At 38.3% G+C, this 17244-nt stretch overlaps 1 protein-coding gene across 1 annotated transcript in view; it reads left to right on the top strand.

Moving 5' to 3' along the window:
• SYNE1 (spectrin repeat containing, nuclear envelope 1) overlaps positions 1-17244 on the top strand; it is a 315179-nt gene that overhangs the window by 208834 nt on the left and 89101 nt on the right. Inside the window, exons 92-98 of the mRNA XM_014950654.1 lie at positions 2575-2763; positions 3534-3695; positions 5321-5515; positions 8900-9073; positions 10868-11059; positions 15440-15571; positions 16226-16332. Of these exons, the coding sequence (XP_014806140.1) occupies positions 2575-2763; positions 3534-3695; positions 5321-5515; positions 8900-9073; positions 10868-11059; positions 15440-15571; positions 16226-16332 (1151 nt within the window). The remainder of the gene's footprint in view (positions 1-2574; positions 2764-3533; positions 3696-5320; positions 5516-8899; positions 9074-10867; positions 11060-15439; positions 15572-16225; positions 16333-17244) is intronic.

Raw genomic sequence — 17244 nt, 5'->3', positions numbered from 1 at the left:
ACTGACAGCTTAAGGTTTCATGAGTGTGGTTAATGTTGAAATGAACTGCACGTACTAAACAGTAAGCGGAAGAACATTCAAAATGCAGTGGTTTACTTACAAAATGCTTAGGTTCACACTCACATGAGATTAAACCTAAAGAAGCTATGAAACTGCCAGTGCTGGTCATGATGAATACCCGGGGAGACTTCATGAAAGAAGGTTGGTTAAAAAAACAATATCTAGACAATAGCAAATTAGGAGTTTAAATGTAAGTTGAACATATTTTGTATTCGGTAAAAGACTGGGCAAAATTAATTTGGAAATATTCTGTTTTAAAATTAGCCAGTGTTAAGACAAATAATTTCTCACAGGAAGATCACCTGCAAAGTACCAGAAAAATGTGTGAACAGGAACTCTAGAAATCAAAGAATTGCATTAATCTAGTTTTTTGGAAAAAAATTTAAAAGCTCATATAAAGGGGGGTGGTTTTGGGAGGGCAGGTTGAGTGTTAAAACTGTTTTAAATTCATCCCTAATACTCTATGTACAATCTTTCGTCAGGGTTTCCTAGCATCTCTTAATGGTGAAATGTGGCTAGTCTGATCTGAGATATCTATGTGCATTTTTTACATTGCTAGCAAGTAATGAAAATATAAAACAAATGCTAAGTGCTTATTAGTGAAAATATTGATTCTATGTATTGAAATAGAAACAGAGACTATAAATACAAGAAAGTGACAGATCTAGCACTGTTATAAGCTCACAGTTTCCCAGGTCATTTGTTTTGTACTGAAACTCCTCTAAAAACAACTCGGAAGCATGGGGAACAATTATAAAAATGTTAACTTTTAAAAGGCTGAGGGATTTCATGGTGTATAATATTTCAGCAATAGATAACAGTCCTTTAATGCAGTTCATTTTGATGTCTAGCAAAATCAGGCACTTCACCTGTGCTGCAGTACTGAATGAGAACCCTCTGGGACTAAAACATCTCACCCTTACCCCAAAAAATACTTGATTAAAATTTAGCACATTCTTTTAAAGCTTCTTTCGAGCCACATACTGCAGAGCAATGGAATTGAAAAAATGGAAAAGCTCAAGTGCTGATACAAAGCCTTGGAGGTCACAGCTGATCCTGTGATCCAAGTCTTCAGCACTGGGTCACTGTTAAATGTCTTTCCATCTCCTTGTTCACAGCCTACTTAATCATTCTTTCTCCTTCCTTGTGAAGACTCACTGAAGATGCAACAGCCCTTGTTAATTATCTTCTGAAATCTTAACACACCCTTTTCCCCTACATCCTAACAGCAAAGCTTGAGTACTTTTCATTGGCTAATTTTCGTAAAAGAAGGTATGAGGTATTAGGTCCTTTATAGCTGGAACAAAATCTGTTATGTGTAAGAACATCTGGATTCATGCTATCAGCACTAAAGCCTTACTAAAAAGAAACTGCCATGTTAGTTACTCCAAAAATTAGTTTGAAAAATGAGGAAAGAGATTGCTTTGCCCTCTTTTAAAACCAAGGCCTTTATTCTGGAAATAATGATTTAGAAGTCTCAGAAGCCTAAGTTATCTCTTGACCTTGAGAGAAGACTAGCTTGAAGGCTGGAGAGTAGCTGCAGACAAGGCAAAATGAGAAGTTGTTTGCCCTGGTGCAATTTTTCTCTGTGACTTGGAAAGATCACTTGTGGTCAGAGTAAAAAATTCTGAAATCGCAGTACTGAATGCTGTGCTGACCTGTTACCTATTCCCTGTTGGGGAAAGTGTGAAGAAAGAAGGTTACAACATTTTTCACCTTCCAAACAGATATGGTGGTAATTGTCATACATGGTTTCAGTTTTAAATAGTCCTTGTCATCAAGTCTGCTTTCCTGACTTTAAAGGAAACACAGTATCTATATTTTTTTACATTTTCCGTAGATTTTTTTAATTGCCATCTGCAATAGTTGAAGAAATCCCCATACACTAAGTATAGAACTTCTAGTGAGAAACAGTTCCACCCTGAATTTTCAATGGTAATTTGAACATTACCCTCTTTCCTTAGCACTTTTGGTCCCTTTTCCCACTATCTTTTACACGTTAGTTGAGAGGGCCTGTTTGTTTGAAGGCTTACTATAACATAGAGCTTCATACTCTTTCTTACATCACTGAGTAGTTCTTCAGCATATTCCTTTTTGGTTCTTCTGTTGCCTTCTCTGTGTTAGTGTTCATTAGAGTTGTATTCTTTGCCACCTACAGTACCATAAACCGCTGCCTGTTGTGATGTTCCCCCTGTGTAGGTGTGATGATGTTGAAACAACATTCCCAATTGTAGCACTGCCCTCCTGGTCTTTCCATGTCTGTCCACAGTTTCCTCCTAGATAATATGAACGTGAAAAAAATGCTTCCACAGTCTTCACCATAGAGAAGCTCCAAACCATATTTAGTGTACTACTCTTAAGTATTTAGTAACTGTGTTGCTCAGAGGTTTCCTGGTGGTTTTGACTTTGTGGATTTCATTTTAATGGACATATGCAATGGGACGGTATGTGGGATGATATTCTTATGTAGTATCTTCTATTTTGAGAGTGCAATAACATGCTTCGTGCTTGTAGGACATTGCTTATTACCAAGCCTTATCTGCTGAACAGTTGGCCTTATCTGCTGAACAGTTGCAGACAGAAGCTGCTAAAATTCAACCCAGCACTTCAGCCACCCAGGAGTTTTATGAAGCAGGCTTAGAATCAGCTGCTAGCGCCAAATTGGATGACTTGCAGCGTTCTTGGGAAACACTGAAAAATGTGGTAAGTCTTCATCAGCAGGGTTCAAAATAATCAACAAGCTTGTAAGGAATAAAATGCAAAGAACTAGCTCAGTGATACTCTTCTCTGCAATTCTTAGTTTTCAGATGGTAAAAATTGTTGGTTGTGATATTATTTTACGCTGGCTCTGTTCTTTGTTTGAAAGCCCATGCAGGATGGACTTCCATTAAGAAAAAAAAAAGTCATAAAGGCCGATAGTTGCCTTCAGAAATACTGACTATTGTCAGACTATATTCTGTAACATAACAGAGCAATCTACTCATGCTGGGTGAGTGGGCAAAAAAGGCCCAAGAATCCAGTTTCTCCGAATACTAAGTTAACTTAATACATTTCTACGTAGTTGGGCAGCATAATCATTCAGTGATGTATGAAAATGGTCGAAGTTTTGAACACATGCTATAAATCTTAATTCTTTGCAGAGGCACAGTAGCTATTATGGGACATTAAGAAGTGTGCATCTAGCAAATTGTGCACATACATGTTTGAGTGCATGAGATCTAAAATAAGGCATGAGCATGTGCCTAGGTTTCCCCTGCTTATTAAAGTCCATTTTTTTCAAAGAACTTAAGATTTGACTTACGATATTTAAACTGATAAATATTTTTATGTGAATATTTTGCTTTAAAATTTATACTTCTGAAAACTTGTTGCAAGTTTTTGGTTTTATTCTTACAAGCCTAAGGATGTAAGAAGCAAAGAAAGAGCAAATCCCATATCAGAGGTCAGAATTTATACTTTCCATTCCTCTTCAGATCAGTGAAAAGCAGCGCACCCTCTATGAAGCTCTTGAGCGTCAACAGAGATATCAGGACACACTCCAGTCTATATCCACAAAAATGGAGACCATTGAGGTCAAACTAAATGAGAGCTTGGAACCAGCCAAAAGCCCAGAGAGCCAGATGGCTGAACATCAGGTAAAACTCAGATGTGAGAAACAGAGGGAGAGCGTGCATTTCCTGTGTATATTTAGTTCACTTTTTTTAGATAGTGGTGTTCTTCATGGTTGGATGCCTCAAAAACATTCATTAGTTCTATGAACCTTCACTGTTAATTGAGTATCTTGCCTTTCTGGACTTCCTGCTGTTCTAAAGATCATGTAATGGGTTTTCTTTTAATAAGGGGCCTTTTAAAAAAGTAGAATAGCTTTTTTTAGATAGTGGCGTTCTTCATGGTTGGATGCCTCAAAAACATGCATTAGTTGTATGAACCTTCACTGTTAGCTGAGTTTCTTGCCTTTCTGGACTTCCTGCTGTTCTAAAGATTGTGTAATGGGTTTTCTTTTAATAAGGAGCCTTTTTAAAATGCAGAATAATGTTCTTCATGGTTGGATGCCTCAAAAACATTCATTAGTTCTATGAACCTTCACTGTTAATTGAGTATCTTGCCTTTCTGGACTTCCTGCTGTTCTAAAGATTGTGTAATGGGTTTTCTTTTAATAAGGAGCCTTTTTAAAATGCAGAATAAATCATAATAGTTTGTCCAATCAAAATTTTCAGCAAAATCTTTTGTCAAAGATTGTGTTCAGTGACACCAACACATATTGTTCTTGAGCATCAGTGCTAATAGCATATATCAGACTATTTATAATGTTCCCAAATTTGCTAAGATCATAACCAGTATTGATGCATTGTAAATTGATCTAAATGCAGTCTTTGCTTTGTTAAACAAAGCAAAGAAACCAAAGCACACAAAAAATTCTCTTCCAAAGGAATTTGTCATCTAAGCCTTTTATCTGATAGCTTGAAACTATATGATGGGCCCAGTTCTCATTTCAGTAGGAACTCCATGACCTGAAAAGGATAACATTTGGCTTTTGTAGCACTGCGTGCTGTCCTCTGCATCCAGTGTGTATATTCTGTCAGACCTGAAAGTAAAGTATCTGCTCTAAGGTACTGGTAATGCAGTATCCTTTTGAAGGTGTTTTAGAAATGGATTTCTAGGATAAGAGTGATAATAGGAACTTCTTTTACATTATGGAGTTAATCTCTGGGTATTTACATATATTGCTGGATGTTTTTTGTTCAACTAGTAAGTTTCAGGCTGGAAGCTTCCTCATGCGTCTATTTCTCTCTCCCAAGCACACATCTAGTTACTTGTTCATTATGTTCACTGTATTTACTAGAATATCCCCCAGAAATATTGTTGGAAGAATAAATCTGTATGTATAATATTTCCAAAAGAATTCTTTCTGATGATATGTTTGAAATTCAAGATAATGAATTAAATCCATATTTCAGTTATTAGTTGCCTGATTCTAGCTTAAGCATCTAAAAGCAGGAATCAGTCCTGAATTCTGACTTCTTTCTGGTGATATGTTTGAAATTCAAGATAATGAATTATATCCATATTTCAGTAAAGCAGGAATCAGTCCTGAATTCTGGCTCTACCAAACCTACAATGATATATTGAACTACTCTGTGTTACTCATGCTCCCTTGGGACAGTCATCTTGAATTTTATATTAAGCCTATACCTCCCGAGATAATTTCTTTTCACTGATATATGAAGCAAATACTTCCTCTGCTTTCATTTCTGAATAGGCTTTGATGGATGAGATTTTAATGCTACAAGAAGAAATCACTGAGCTTCAGACATCGTTAGCCCAAGAGCTGGTTTCAGAACCACTGGATGCAGAAGCTGCTGATCAGCTGGCATTGCAGTCCACTCTCATGGTCTTGGCAGAACGAATGGCCACAATTCGAATGAAGGCATCAGGAAAAAGACAACTATTAGAGGTACAAGAAAAACCCCTAGGAGTGGGGCTTTTGGATCACATTCCAGATTTTTAGAGCCACTTTTGGCAGACCGGCCCTTTTACTAAAGTTCTTAGTCACTATTGAATTTAAAAAGCCATTTTCAGTTCTGCTCATTTCTCACAATTCCTTTCACTAATAAATTATTGATCTTCTTTTAGTGAGCCCCCCATCTTAATCCTAAGTCGTAAGTAACCAGAAGGTTACACTGCAGGAGTCATATTTTATATAGTTGTTTGGGTTGTTGTTTTTTTTTAATACCCACATTGACATTTTCTCAAAAGGTTCTCTTAGTATTCCTTGTCCTCCCCAGGAGAAGTAATGAAGTGCAGGTATTAAAATTGATGTTATCTACAGTAAATTTTTGAGCAATCACTTGTCCAAACTGGGAGACAAAAGAAGGGGGAAAGAAATGATAACTCTTTCAAACTGTTGCATTATTGTCTCCATTCATATTTCCAGTGATTTGCATGCAAACTTTTATCATGGAAGATGCATCCCTTTATTTCTTTGTTTATCAGTGTTACCAAAAATCTTCTAATACTAAGGTGATGTTAAAAAAGTCCTTTACATGTAGGAATGTAATGAGAAAATGCAGTCATGTTAAAGGAGGCTACTCTGAACATTGCAGGGCAGCTTTACTTCTGTACTACTAAGAACTGCAGGAGTGATTTCATAAACGCAGCAACTGCTGCCTTCATAATTTCCAGTATAAATCCATTCTGAGAGACTAAGTGAGAACTGGCTCTGTGGATCTACCTGGGTTACAGGGGAGTCCAGGGTGCACCAGCTACATTAGTTGTGTGCAGTCACCTGAGACAGTGAACGGGTCCTGAGAAAATATCTTTGTTATTCTTTAAAAAATTGCACCACATTTTACTACTCTGAAGAAAGATGGCTTTTATGTAAAAATAAGGAGTTGGAGGTAGAATAGCGATCTTACCATTTATAGCTTGCACTTGATACAGGATCTTACGAACTTCTTGATAGTACTTAGAAGGAAGTTCTAACTAATAATTTTAAAGGTAAAGCATGAGTAAAATATACTAATATTCACTATGGTTAAGATTCTGGCAGTTATTTTGATACAATAGAACAAGTATCTCATAATAATCCTGGCTAAGAAATATGTATGGTATGCAGACAATATTCAGTAATTTAACCTGTGCGCTTTATAGCTCTGATTTCACAGATAAAATCTTCCAGAACACTGCAGGGATGTAAGTGTAGAAATACAGATAGAACAAGTAATGAAAATACTTTGCTGTTGAGGGTGTGGATTGGTAATGTCGTTCTTTCTGTGGACCTAATTTAAACAAGTGGAACCTGAGAACTGTTTGGCTCTAGATTGAGACACTTAAAAAATATTAGTCTTTATTCTAACATGCAAGTATTAATTTTCCCATTAAAATTAAGCATTTAGAAAAGTTGAACAAACACCACTCTTGTGAGGGTTTTGTCCTGCACATACAGGTCTGAATTTCCTTACAGAAGTGTGGTAGGTCGACCCTGACCAGCAGCCAAACACCCACCCTCACTCCCCTCTCCTATGGGATGGGGAAAAATTAGAAGGCAGGCAAACAGACTCATGGATCAAGATAATGACAGCTGAATAGGGTGTGAGAAACTGGGACCTAACATAGGGTAAGGAAAAGCTGTGCATGCAAGCGAAGGAAAACAAGAAGTCATTCACTACTTCCCCATCAGCAGGCAGATGTTTCGCTGCTTTCCTGGAAACCAGAGTCTCAGCACATATAACAGCTGCTTGGGAGAGCAAACGCCATAGCCACAAATTCCTGCCCCCCCCCCTCCTTTCCCTAAGCTTTTACAGCTGAGCATGATCTCATATGGCATGGAATATCCTTTGGTTAGTTCAGGTCAGCTGTCCTGGCTATGTCCTCTGCCAACATTTTGTCAGCTGTCCTGGCTGTGTCCTCTCCCAACATTTGGCCCACCCCCAGCCTACTGGCCTTTGTGAGGGGCAGTTGGAAAGAAAGCCTTAGTGCTGTGCAGGCACTGTTCAGTAGTAGCCAAAACTTGGCTGTTATCAGCACAGTTTTAGCCACAGTTGCAAAGCATAGCACTGCACAGGCTGTGATGAAGTTAACTCCATCCCACCCAGATCCAGTACAGTCTTTTCCCCTTGTTCCATGCCACTTGCAGCGTGCTTAGGTTCCACAGTATCTCATATATCTAAGTAACTTCTGACCATTCCATTCTATCTGTTTCTTATTCCTGAAATCCCCTCTACTCTCTCCAGAGCTCTGTATTTCTCTTGGACTGGAGAGCCCAGAACTGGACACAGTACTCCAGGTGTGGACTCACCATTGTTAAGTAGAGGGGAAGGATCACCTCCCTCAACCTACAGCCAACACTCCTAATGCAGCCCAGGATACTATTAGTCTTTTCTGCCACAACAGCCCATTGCTGACTCATGTTCAACTTAGACAAACAGGATCTCCAGGTCCTATTGTGCCAAGCTGCTTTCCAGCTAGTCAGTCTTCAGCATATACTGGTGTCTGGGGTTGTTCCTCCCCGGGTGCAGGACTTTGCAGTTCCCTTTGCTCAACTTCATGAGGTTTGTGTCAGCCCATTTCTTCAGCCTGTCAGGGTCCATCTGGATGGCAGCACAGCCCTCTATCAGCTACTCCTCCCATTTTGTGTCATCAGTAAATTACCTGAGGTTTGTTACTGGCCTCTCACTTTGTGCCACTGATCACTACCCTCTATTCAGCCAGTTTTCAAACTCATATGGGACTATTAAAGGGTGAGTGAGTCTTGCTGATCACTCCCTTTCTCTCCAATGGATGGACCAGCTGACGGATGGAGCCAGGGAGCCTGTGCTGCTGCTATGCTGTTGCTGCAGCAGCCATTGGAGCTTAATGTCCTTCCACACCCCATGGCACAGGCACAGGGATCCTCCAAGAGGTCAGACAAGGTAGACAGCTCTTCAGCCTTCTCTTTACCAACTGTGGCTACCTCAAAGGCCAGCCCTTACTCTGGTGGGTCCTTGAAGTATCCCTGTCATGCCAGCAATCTGAATCTGTGTGAGGGAAACCCAAAGGAGAGCAGCAAGAGGAGGCAGAAAAGACCTCACCTTCAGAAGGCTGAAATAGCGGAGATCTACTGAAGAAAGCAGAAATACAGTGACTGAACTGAAAAAGAATTTCAGTCACCAGAATAACATGGTCATAGATTGATAGCCATAATATTTTGTAAAGGTTTCCAACTTATGAAAGAAAGGGCTTATTATGGCTTAGAAATACTATATAGAAGTTGTGAGAGACAGAACGAGAAATTTTTTAAAAAGTGACTGTTGTGGCAAAATATTTCTTTTAAAAAGTAAAATATAATTTGTACCTCCAGGAAAAACTGAACGAGCAGCTGGAAGAACAGAGGCAGGAGCAGGCTCTTCAAAGATACCGTTGTGAAGCTGATGAACTTGACCACTGGTTACTCAATACCCGAGCAACGCTGGACACCACTCTGGTTACAGCTGAGGAACCTATGGACATGGAAGCACAGCTGGTAGACTGTCAGGTAAAACTATCAGTTCTGTAATGTTTAGAGGAACAGGATGGTCGCAGCTTTATCTGAATGAAGAGGCAAATATGGAGCGTTAATGTTAAGACCATTATTGAGTGGGATGAACCAGCATATTAGTAGGGAAGACGTTTCTGAGCGCCTTGAATTATCACATATGGTCAGTTAGCTTCATCAAGGATATGTGAAATAAAATATAGTCTGTTCTTCATTTCTTGTTTAAGATTGCAAACAGTGCTTTGGGAAGCTCATGTAAACATAGCAGGTGGAAAACAAGATACCCTGACTGCAAAAGCATTTGAAGCTCTGCAACTTTCAGAGGGCATTTTGTTTTACTTTAAAGGCCTTGTATTTGCTTCACTTGCTGTTTTTGCTACACTCAAGCTAGAGTTGTTGAACAGCTCACTTGATAGGTATGAAAACACCTGCAGTGTACTTTTCCAGCTGAAGAACAACTGAGGAGAAACATTTTTCTGCAATAGGATTAATTGTGTATAACTTTTATTAACAAGACTTGGATCAGTCATAATATCCAGGTTCTCAAATCAGTGCTTTTATTAACAAGACTTGGATCAGTCATAACGTCCAGGTTCTCAAATCAGTGGGATTTTTCCACTTATAGAGTGGAGAGTTTAGAAACCTATGATCATTATAATTAAAATTACAAGATAGACAAGAGACAGATCCCTTTTCATATTAAAGAATGAGGATCTCAACTATTTTAGGATAAATGGGAGTTAAGTTTCATATAAATACAATGTATTAGAAATCTAGTTAAATTTCCACTGATGCTGCTCCATTATTGGAATATTCAGTCTTCTCAGTCGCAAGTGTTCTTTCATCACCTGTCCTTGGGAGCTGTTTGTTGTATATAGATAAACCGTGTGAACTTAAACAGAGGAGTACTTTTTATTTTTTTTTAATATAATCTGTAGGAATCTCACCACTAAAAAGAGCATTTAACTGTTGAAAAGCTGTTCTTTTGCTGGTTCTTAAAATCTTAATACAGTTTATTTTATATAAAAGTCCTTTATTTTTTTTTCCACTTTCTAAAGGCTCTGTCCATCTTACCCTGCACACATTCTTTTGGGAGCAATACTTGTAACTTTATGCTTGACAGTTGCAATGGAAACAAAAACATTTGATGTCAGGCTGGATTTTTGAGCAATAATTGTATGAGCTTTGAGTTTGGAAGATCAAAATATGCGCCATGTCTGTAATACGTGAATGGTTAATGGAATGTCAGGGAAGTAGCTTTTGAGAATAAACATGCCAGAGATTTGTCACTTTAATTCTGTCTTAAGAGGATTATACAGAAATCCCTAAGTCCATCATGCACCAATCAGAAAGAGCAAATAGCGAGAAGAGCAGCTTATCAACCCAGCCAGAGCAACACATAGGAGGAGGTAGGAAGCATTTCACTCAATGTACATGAAAGAAGTAACTCTAGCTGCGTGCTCTGTTTCTTGTCATTATGGATGTCAGTCTAGCATCTTAGCCACCCTTACCTTCAGTGTCTAAATAAAGAGCGTCTTCTCTACAACAAATCCTTTTTTTTTTCAAACAACTTTTTAATTTCCTGTTTTGGAAAAGGTTGCAAACAGAAATGGCAAATGCAAATATTTGCAAGCATATTCCTAAGGACTCTAAAAGGGACTGGAAGGCAAAGCAATGACCAACTGGCTTGCCCTTAGCTTGGTGACGGGTGAGGTTGGCCACAGGTCGTCTTGCCCAAAGCGTGACGGATGCTGGAAAATGTATGAATTCGGTTCTTTGTTTTTGCTGCTGCAGAACATGCTGGTTGAAATAGAGCAGAAGGTGGTAGCCCTGTCAGAGTTATCTGTGCACAACGAGAACTTGCTTATGGAAGGGAAGGCTCACACCAAGGACGAGGCAGAGCAGCTGGCTGTGAAGCTCAGGACGCTGAAGGGCAGCCTTCTGGAGCTGCAGAGAGTGCTCCACGACAAACAGATCAACATTCGGGTAAGTGGCTCTTTCCACCCAGCTTCACAGTGGGCAGAAGGTTGGGGGATTTCACAGGAGTTATATGCAACTGGGGAAAGGAGTAAAAATATTTTACTGATTTAGTTTGATCTGTTCATCTGTAGTTAGTAAATGGAATTACACTCCAAAATGAAGAACTGCCTAGCAAGCTTTAGCTTATAATTTTCAAGTTAACAGCACCATTTCATGGTGAAACTCTCCTAACCTGTCTTCACTGAAAAGAGCAAGTTAACAGCACCATTTCATGGTGAAACTATCCTAACGTCTTCACTGAAAAGACAGTAATAAAGTAAATAGATCATTAGCTTGGTCTGGATGAACTCTATTCTTGTTCCCAGTCACTGTAGATTGCACATGCTCTGGGGCAGGCTCCCTCCCCCTCAAAAAAGAATAACCCTAAATAAATGCTTCTCTCCATGCTGTGTGCAAAACACAATGAACAGGTAACATAAAGATAAAGAAATATTTTTAAATATAGCTAATACTTAGTGGAATCGTTACACCAAACAAAATATTATATAAACAGATAAACATCTAACCTGTCTTGTCCTAGGATTCTGTTCCTAGCAGCATTGGTCTACTTATTGCCACTGGTTAATTTTATTTAACAGTTGTTTTTGATCATTCTTTAGGTTAAACTAGAATGTGGAGAACCAAATACATACAAGAAACCCAGCCATGTAATGTGACTGACTGGTTTTGAATTTGCTTGCCATTTTGTGACTCCTTCCCCCACCTTTTCTTTTACTTCTTTTCTGGGCTTTGCTGTGCAAATTAAACATGATAAGCTTCAAAGATTTCTAGCTTGTAATGCAGATTAAAGTCTACTGAGAGGTTGGCTTGAAAAGTCACTTGACCTGCTAAGAACTATTTTTAGTCCAAGGCAACTGGATAACTATAAAACTTAACATAGCTTCCCCAAAAAACCCCAACAAACAAATACAAAAAAAGAAAAAAGGAAAAAAGAAAAGAAGGAAAACCCCCAGGTATTCATTTCTATTCCCTTTAAAATGAAGTCAATTTAATGTTTTTCTTGTGTATTAAACCTCATGATTAGGCAAATGAAAAGCGTTATCAACAACCTGTAGGCATATAATACTATATCCTGATGTATCACTTGTGAAGTGAAAAGGCATTACAGGCTTTATTGCTTCATTTTCAAATACGTATTCTGCATTTTAAAATGTGCTCCATTTTAAAATGCAATAGCGTGATTTAGTTTAAATAGACTTTATAAACAGATTTTTGGATGCTTTTCTATTATTGAAAATAATGACAAAATAATCTCCAGATGTAGAATATGAATAATTTAAGATGCTACGTGCATGCAAGACTTAAGTTTCTTTAAAAATTGTAGTCCAAAAAAAATTAGCCCTTATGCATTGTGGAAGAAAATAGGCATAGGCAGTACGATATAGTCAGATTTTCATTGAGCAATTTTTTTCAAATGAGAAATTCTGTAATATCTTTTTCCAAATAATGAGGCATAAAGTATTTCTTTTGAACTGAGTCTCATCAGGTGCCCAAAAATGCACTAACTCTGCCTTCTACTGTTTTTAACCCTAAGAAACATTACATACTGATAGCCCCGTTGCTTGTGCATGTAAGAAACTCAGACTTACGCACATCTCTAGATGTGCTGACAACCCTGTAATTGCCCAGAGGTATATACAGACCAGCCTGCCTTCAGAAAAGGAAGGATCCTCCCAAATTGCAATGCAAGACCAAGAGCACCGTAAAACTGAGCTATATTTTCCTTAAAGCAGTATTTCAGCATATCTCTTATTCCTGTGACACAACACTTCATAGGAGCCAGCATGAGATTCTGCAATTTCCTTGCAACAGTTTCAGTTTTCCTTCTAAATTTAATTAATTAATGTCAGTGATGATATGGAAAATGTGATTTGGAGACTAACTCTTTTATTCATAAAATGAAGCAATGAAACTCATCAGAAACATGCTGGATTAGGAAAGTTCCAGACTACATTGATTCCAAATGCAGCATTTTTCGTGCACTTTGAAAGATATACAAAATGTTGCCTTATTACTGTTTACTGTTACCTACTAAATTATGTAACATAGGAGCAATAAAAATAAATAGAGTCCTTATAATACAAAGCAGCAGAATGGATTCTGCAGTTTAAAAAAAAAACTAAATATTTGTTGCAAAGTGTATGTATGGGAGGAATGACTTGGGTTTCACAAGAAAAATATGCCTGATATAAGTTTGTGTAATTCTAAACTCCTTTGAGAGATTAATTTTATCACCATTCTCTTCAGGGATTTTCCAGTTATTTCTGTGCTGGACTGGATAGTCCCCATGAATGACAGCATTCAAGCTGGATACTTAAAGGAAATGTAATACAATTCCTTCAGTCAGAATTCAAATGGAAATGCAAGTGTGTTTTTCAAACATATTCCATGATTTGAGAATTATGAAATCTGGTTCACAAATAATTTTGATCTAAAAAGTGTGCACAATATTGCATTTGCATCCAGAAATGCCACAGCCCCTTTTATACTCTGCTGTTGTGGGAACTGTAAGACTAGTATTTATTTGTCTTAGTATAAGTCCAAAATTGTAGCTTCTCAACCTTCTTCTCAGAGAGGGAGAGACAAAATCTAACTGAAATCAGCCTGCCCAAACACAATGAACTAGATACTATTCTCTACAGGAATTTACAAGTTGAACAGCTATTATAGAGCATATAAAATGAAGCAGAATTTTTAAATATAATGTATAGAGATATTGTCTTTTTTTCTCATTTTTAATTAAAAAAAATAAAATTCTAGACTCTCTGTATCCCTCACATAATATTTTATTTGCCTAGTCTGATGTCCTATAAATGACATTTTTCACACAACAACCATGTCAGCTTTTCTAGGAACTAGTTCCTACAAACTATCACAGTTTACCTCCAAACTGAATCCTTAGCGAAACAAAGCTCTTTCATAGAGCAAGGGCTAATGGTTCTCTCCAGCTCCAGATACCTGCTTGCTTGTTTTGCTCCTGTGACAGTTTATATCCTTGAACACTGGTCCATCCTTTCAACTCCAGTATGCTCATCATCCCCCAAAACTGAAACCTTATGCCTAACTTCTGCTATTTAGCAAAACTCTCCCATTTCAGTGCCCGATGCCAGGGACACTGGTGGAAGAGGTCTGTCCCAGTTTTAAGTACAAGAAGCACCAGGCAAGGCAAGAGAGGCTTCCTCAGCCACCTTCGGCCCTGCTGGTCCTTGCCTGATTTGAGACAAAGGCTCTCTGGAAGGTGGAATGTGTTTTTATTTTGTAGAGCCTGCTGTAAAGTCTGAAGCATTTGATGCGCTTACTCTATTTAGAATAAGTGCTGAATCATGGGGAAAATGCGAATCCTACAAAAATGAGGTATATAAACAAAATGGGAGAGGCTTTAAGCCCCATTAGCTCTTTAGCTCTTGAAGCTTAAGAAAAAGAAAGTGCAAACTCTACAGTCATTGTGTGCATGCAAGTAACATTAAATAAATCCAGAGAGTTGTGTAGGTCTAAGTAGCCAGACCTACAACATCTCTGTCTTTAACATTAGGCCTGCTGTGTTGAAATCCCTGCATTTGAATATGTAGGCTGTTAAAATAATTTAAATTTACAGCCAACATGGATTTCAGAAGTCAATAAGTTGATAAAGCAGTTTGGGGAACTATTAAGGCATTTGCTATTTTTTACTTTGCTTGCATAGAATGCCTGTTTCCAACTCATGTTGGAAAATCATACAGATAGAAATATGAAGTGAAGGGACTATTGCTTTTGCTGTTCTATTATAATATTCTGTGGTTTGGTCTCTCTTACTGTCTTTGCTGTTCATTATCATATAATCTGCTGTTAACTGATTGTGTTTCTGCCAACCATGAGTAGAGTTATCTACTTATAAAGCTTTTCCAGAATGACAACTAGCATTCTCTCATTTTTAGTTAGACAAAAAAATTGACCTTAATTATACTAAAAACCTGGCAGGAACAATCCATTGATACCTTGCATTGCCAGTTAGAGCTGCACCCTCCATCACAGACTAGTGCTGTTTTTCAAAGCAGAATAATCTTCAGAAACACATCAGTCCATGGTCTATGATCTCTAATGTCTCATTCTGCTAAGTGCAGTGGTGCATGTTTATTTTTACATTTTTATGGATGCTTTCTTGCAAGTAACCAATGACCAGCACAAGTCAGAAATCTAAAATCATTGCTCACTTCAGAATACATGTGAGCCAGCAGCTTGAGAAGTGGAAGGTGGCACTACTTGTGGTTTGGAGTTGACGAGCTGGATCTGCCAGCTGTCTAGCAATATGAGAGTTTGTAAAATCTTTCTTTCTTTCTCTTAAAGCAGGGATCATTGCAAGAAAAGGAGGAGAGTGATCTGGACTTTGTTTCCTCACAAAGCCCCAGTGTCCAAGAATGGCTGGTGCAAGCAAGAACCACTCGCTCACAGCAGCAGCAGAGCACCCTGCAGCAACAGAAAGTTGGTGTTTTGCATGTCTTTTACTCCCATGTTTAGATTGTGCTTAACACTGTATCTGAGCCATTCTGTAAATATTTCCACTGACATCTTCATTTTTACACTGTTTCTTACTCAGAGCTCATGTAATCATGTATCTGAGCTCACTATTTTGTATCTGTAACAGACAGGCAGACTAGACTTCCTGTGTGACCACAGTCAACTCGCTTAATCACTCTATACTTCCATTTTCCATGAGGAAAATTAAATTGAATCAACCCTTAATGTTACTGTAAAGAGATGATGGTATTTGGTCAAAATAGTTATCAACATTGTCTTTATACAAGCAAAGATACACACATTACAAGGTATATTGTGTGGCATGATCATAGATGTGATATACCTGTCTATGGGTGATGGATGATATACAGACATCCTTACTAGCTTGGGTTCCAGAAGCTGCATTTCATGAGTCAATTAGTTCAAAGATCCGGCTTATGTACTAAATATTTCTGTGTCCCTGGGTGGAGATTTTGCACTGCTTTTGGCGCTCAAGCAAGCTGGGTCAGAAATAGCTTAGCTATCTTTGCATGACAGTTATGCAATGTAGACATATCCTTCCAAGGCAAAAGCAATCTGTTTGAGGTTTGTTTTGGTTTTTGTAACTTGCTACGCTAGGAGCTGGAACAAGAACTAGAAGAGCAGAAGAAACTGCTTCGGTCAGTAGCATCCCTTGGAGAAGAAATCCTAACACAGCACGGTGCTCCAGAAGGCGTAGGCCTAAGGTGTGCTTTCATGTGTTCTTCTGCAAAGCAAGTTTCTGTGACCCTGTGCTTTTTCATCCTTATGTTTACATCCCTCTTCTGCATGTAATCCACTGATTTTTGAAAATCATTTTTATACAGCACCTACGATACTGGAGTCCTGGTTTAAAATTCAGGAGTATGATAATATAGTTACACAAACTGTTCTGTGCTAATTTTAGCACTTAAAAATTCTTTTTATTCGTATTATCAAGCATCACACTAAAATTACAAACTAGTAGGATTCATTAGACAAGCAGTGGATGGTCCAGCATTGGTGCGTGAATCATAGCTGATCTCTAAAACTTTGTAGTCTGTCATTGTAACCAGAACTTACCAGATGAAATACCCATTGCCTAATTTTATTTTTCCTGCAGTTAGTGAATATTTTTCCTTTTGAAGCCTTTTACATTTTTAATTTCATCTACAGTCTATATTTTCTTGTACATTTGCCCATTTGGGGGAAGTAGATGTCTATAAAAGCACTGGCTCTGGCTGGGAGAGACTTCTGACCTAGCAAAGGCAGAAGAAAATAACTGCCTGCTGCCAACACAGAACATGAGGGAGCAGGAAGGGCTAGGTCTTGGGCAGAGGAAACCAGGGCGAACATTACCAGCTTGAGGATCAAGAAGCAACCAGTCCTTTGGTTAAAATACTGTGTTGATGTATCTCAGTAGTCATGAGCACCTTTGTGGCTCCTCCAGCATGGCAGTGACAAGAACATGAAGGTGGTTCATGAGGCCAGAACCAAGACTTGTGCATAGGGAATGTAAGCTGTACTCAGTAAGTTCTTTTCCTCAGCATTTCTTTCAATTCAATGTGGGTTTTTTGTTATAATGCCAGAAAGATCTTCTCTTCTTTTTGAGGCTTCCTACTATCGCAACATGTTACGCT

The sequence above is a fragment of the Calidris pugnax genome, unplaced genomic scaffold, assembly GCF_001431845.1.
Source record: "Calidris pugnax isolate Ruff unplaced genomic scaffold, ASM143184v1 scaffold24, whole genome shotgun sequence".
Classification (NCBI taxonomy): Eukaryota; Metazoa; Chordata; class Aves; order Charadriiformes; family Scolopacidae; genus Calidris; species Calidris pugnax.
This window is presented reverse-complemented; position numbering and strand designations above follow the sequence as displayed.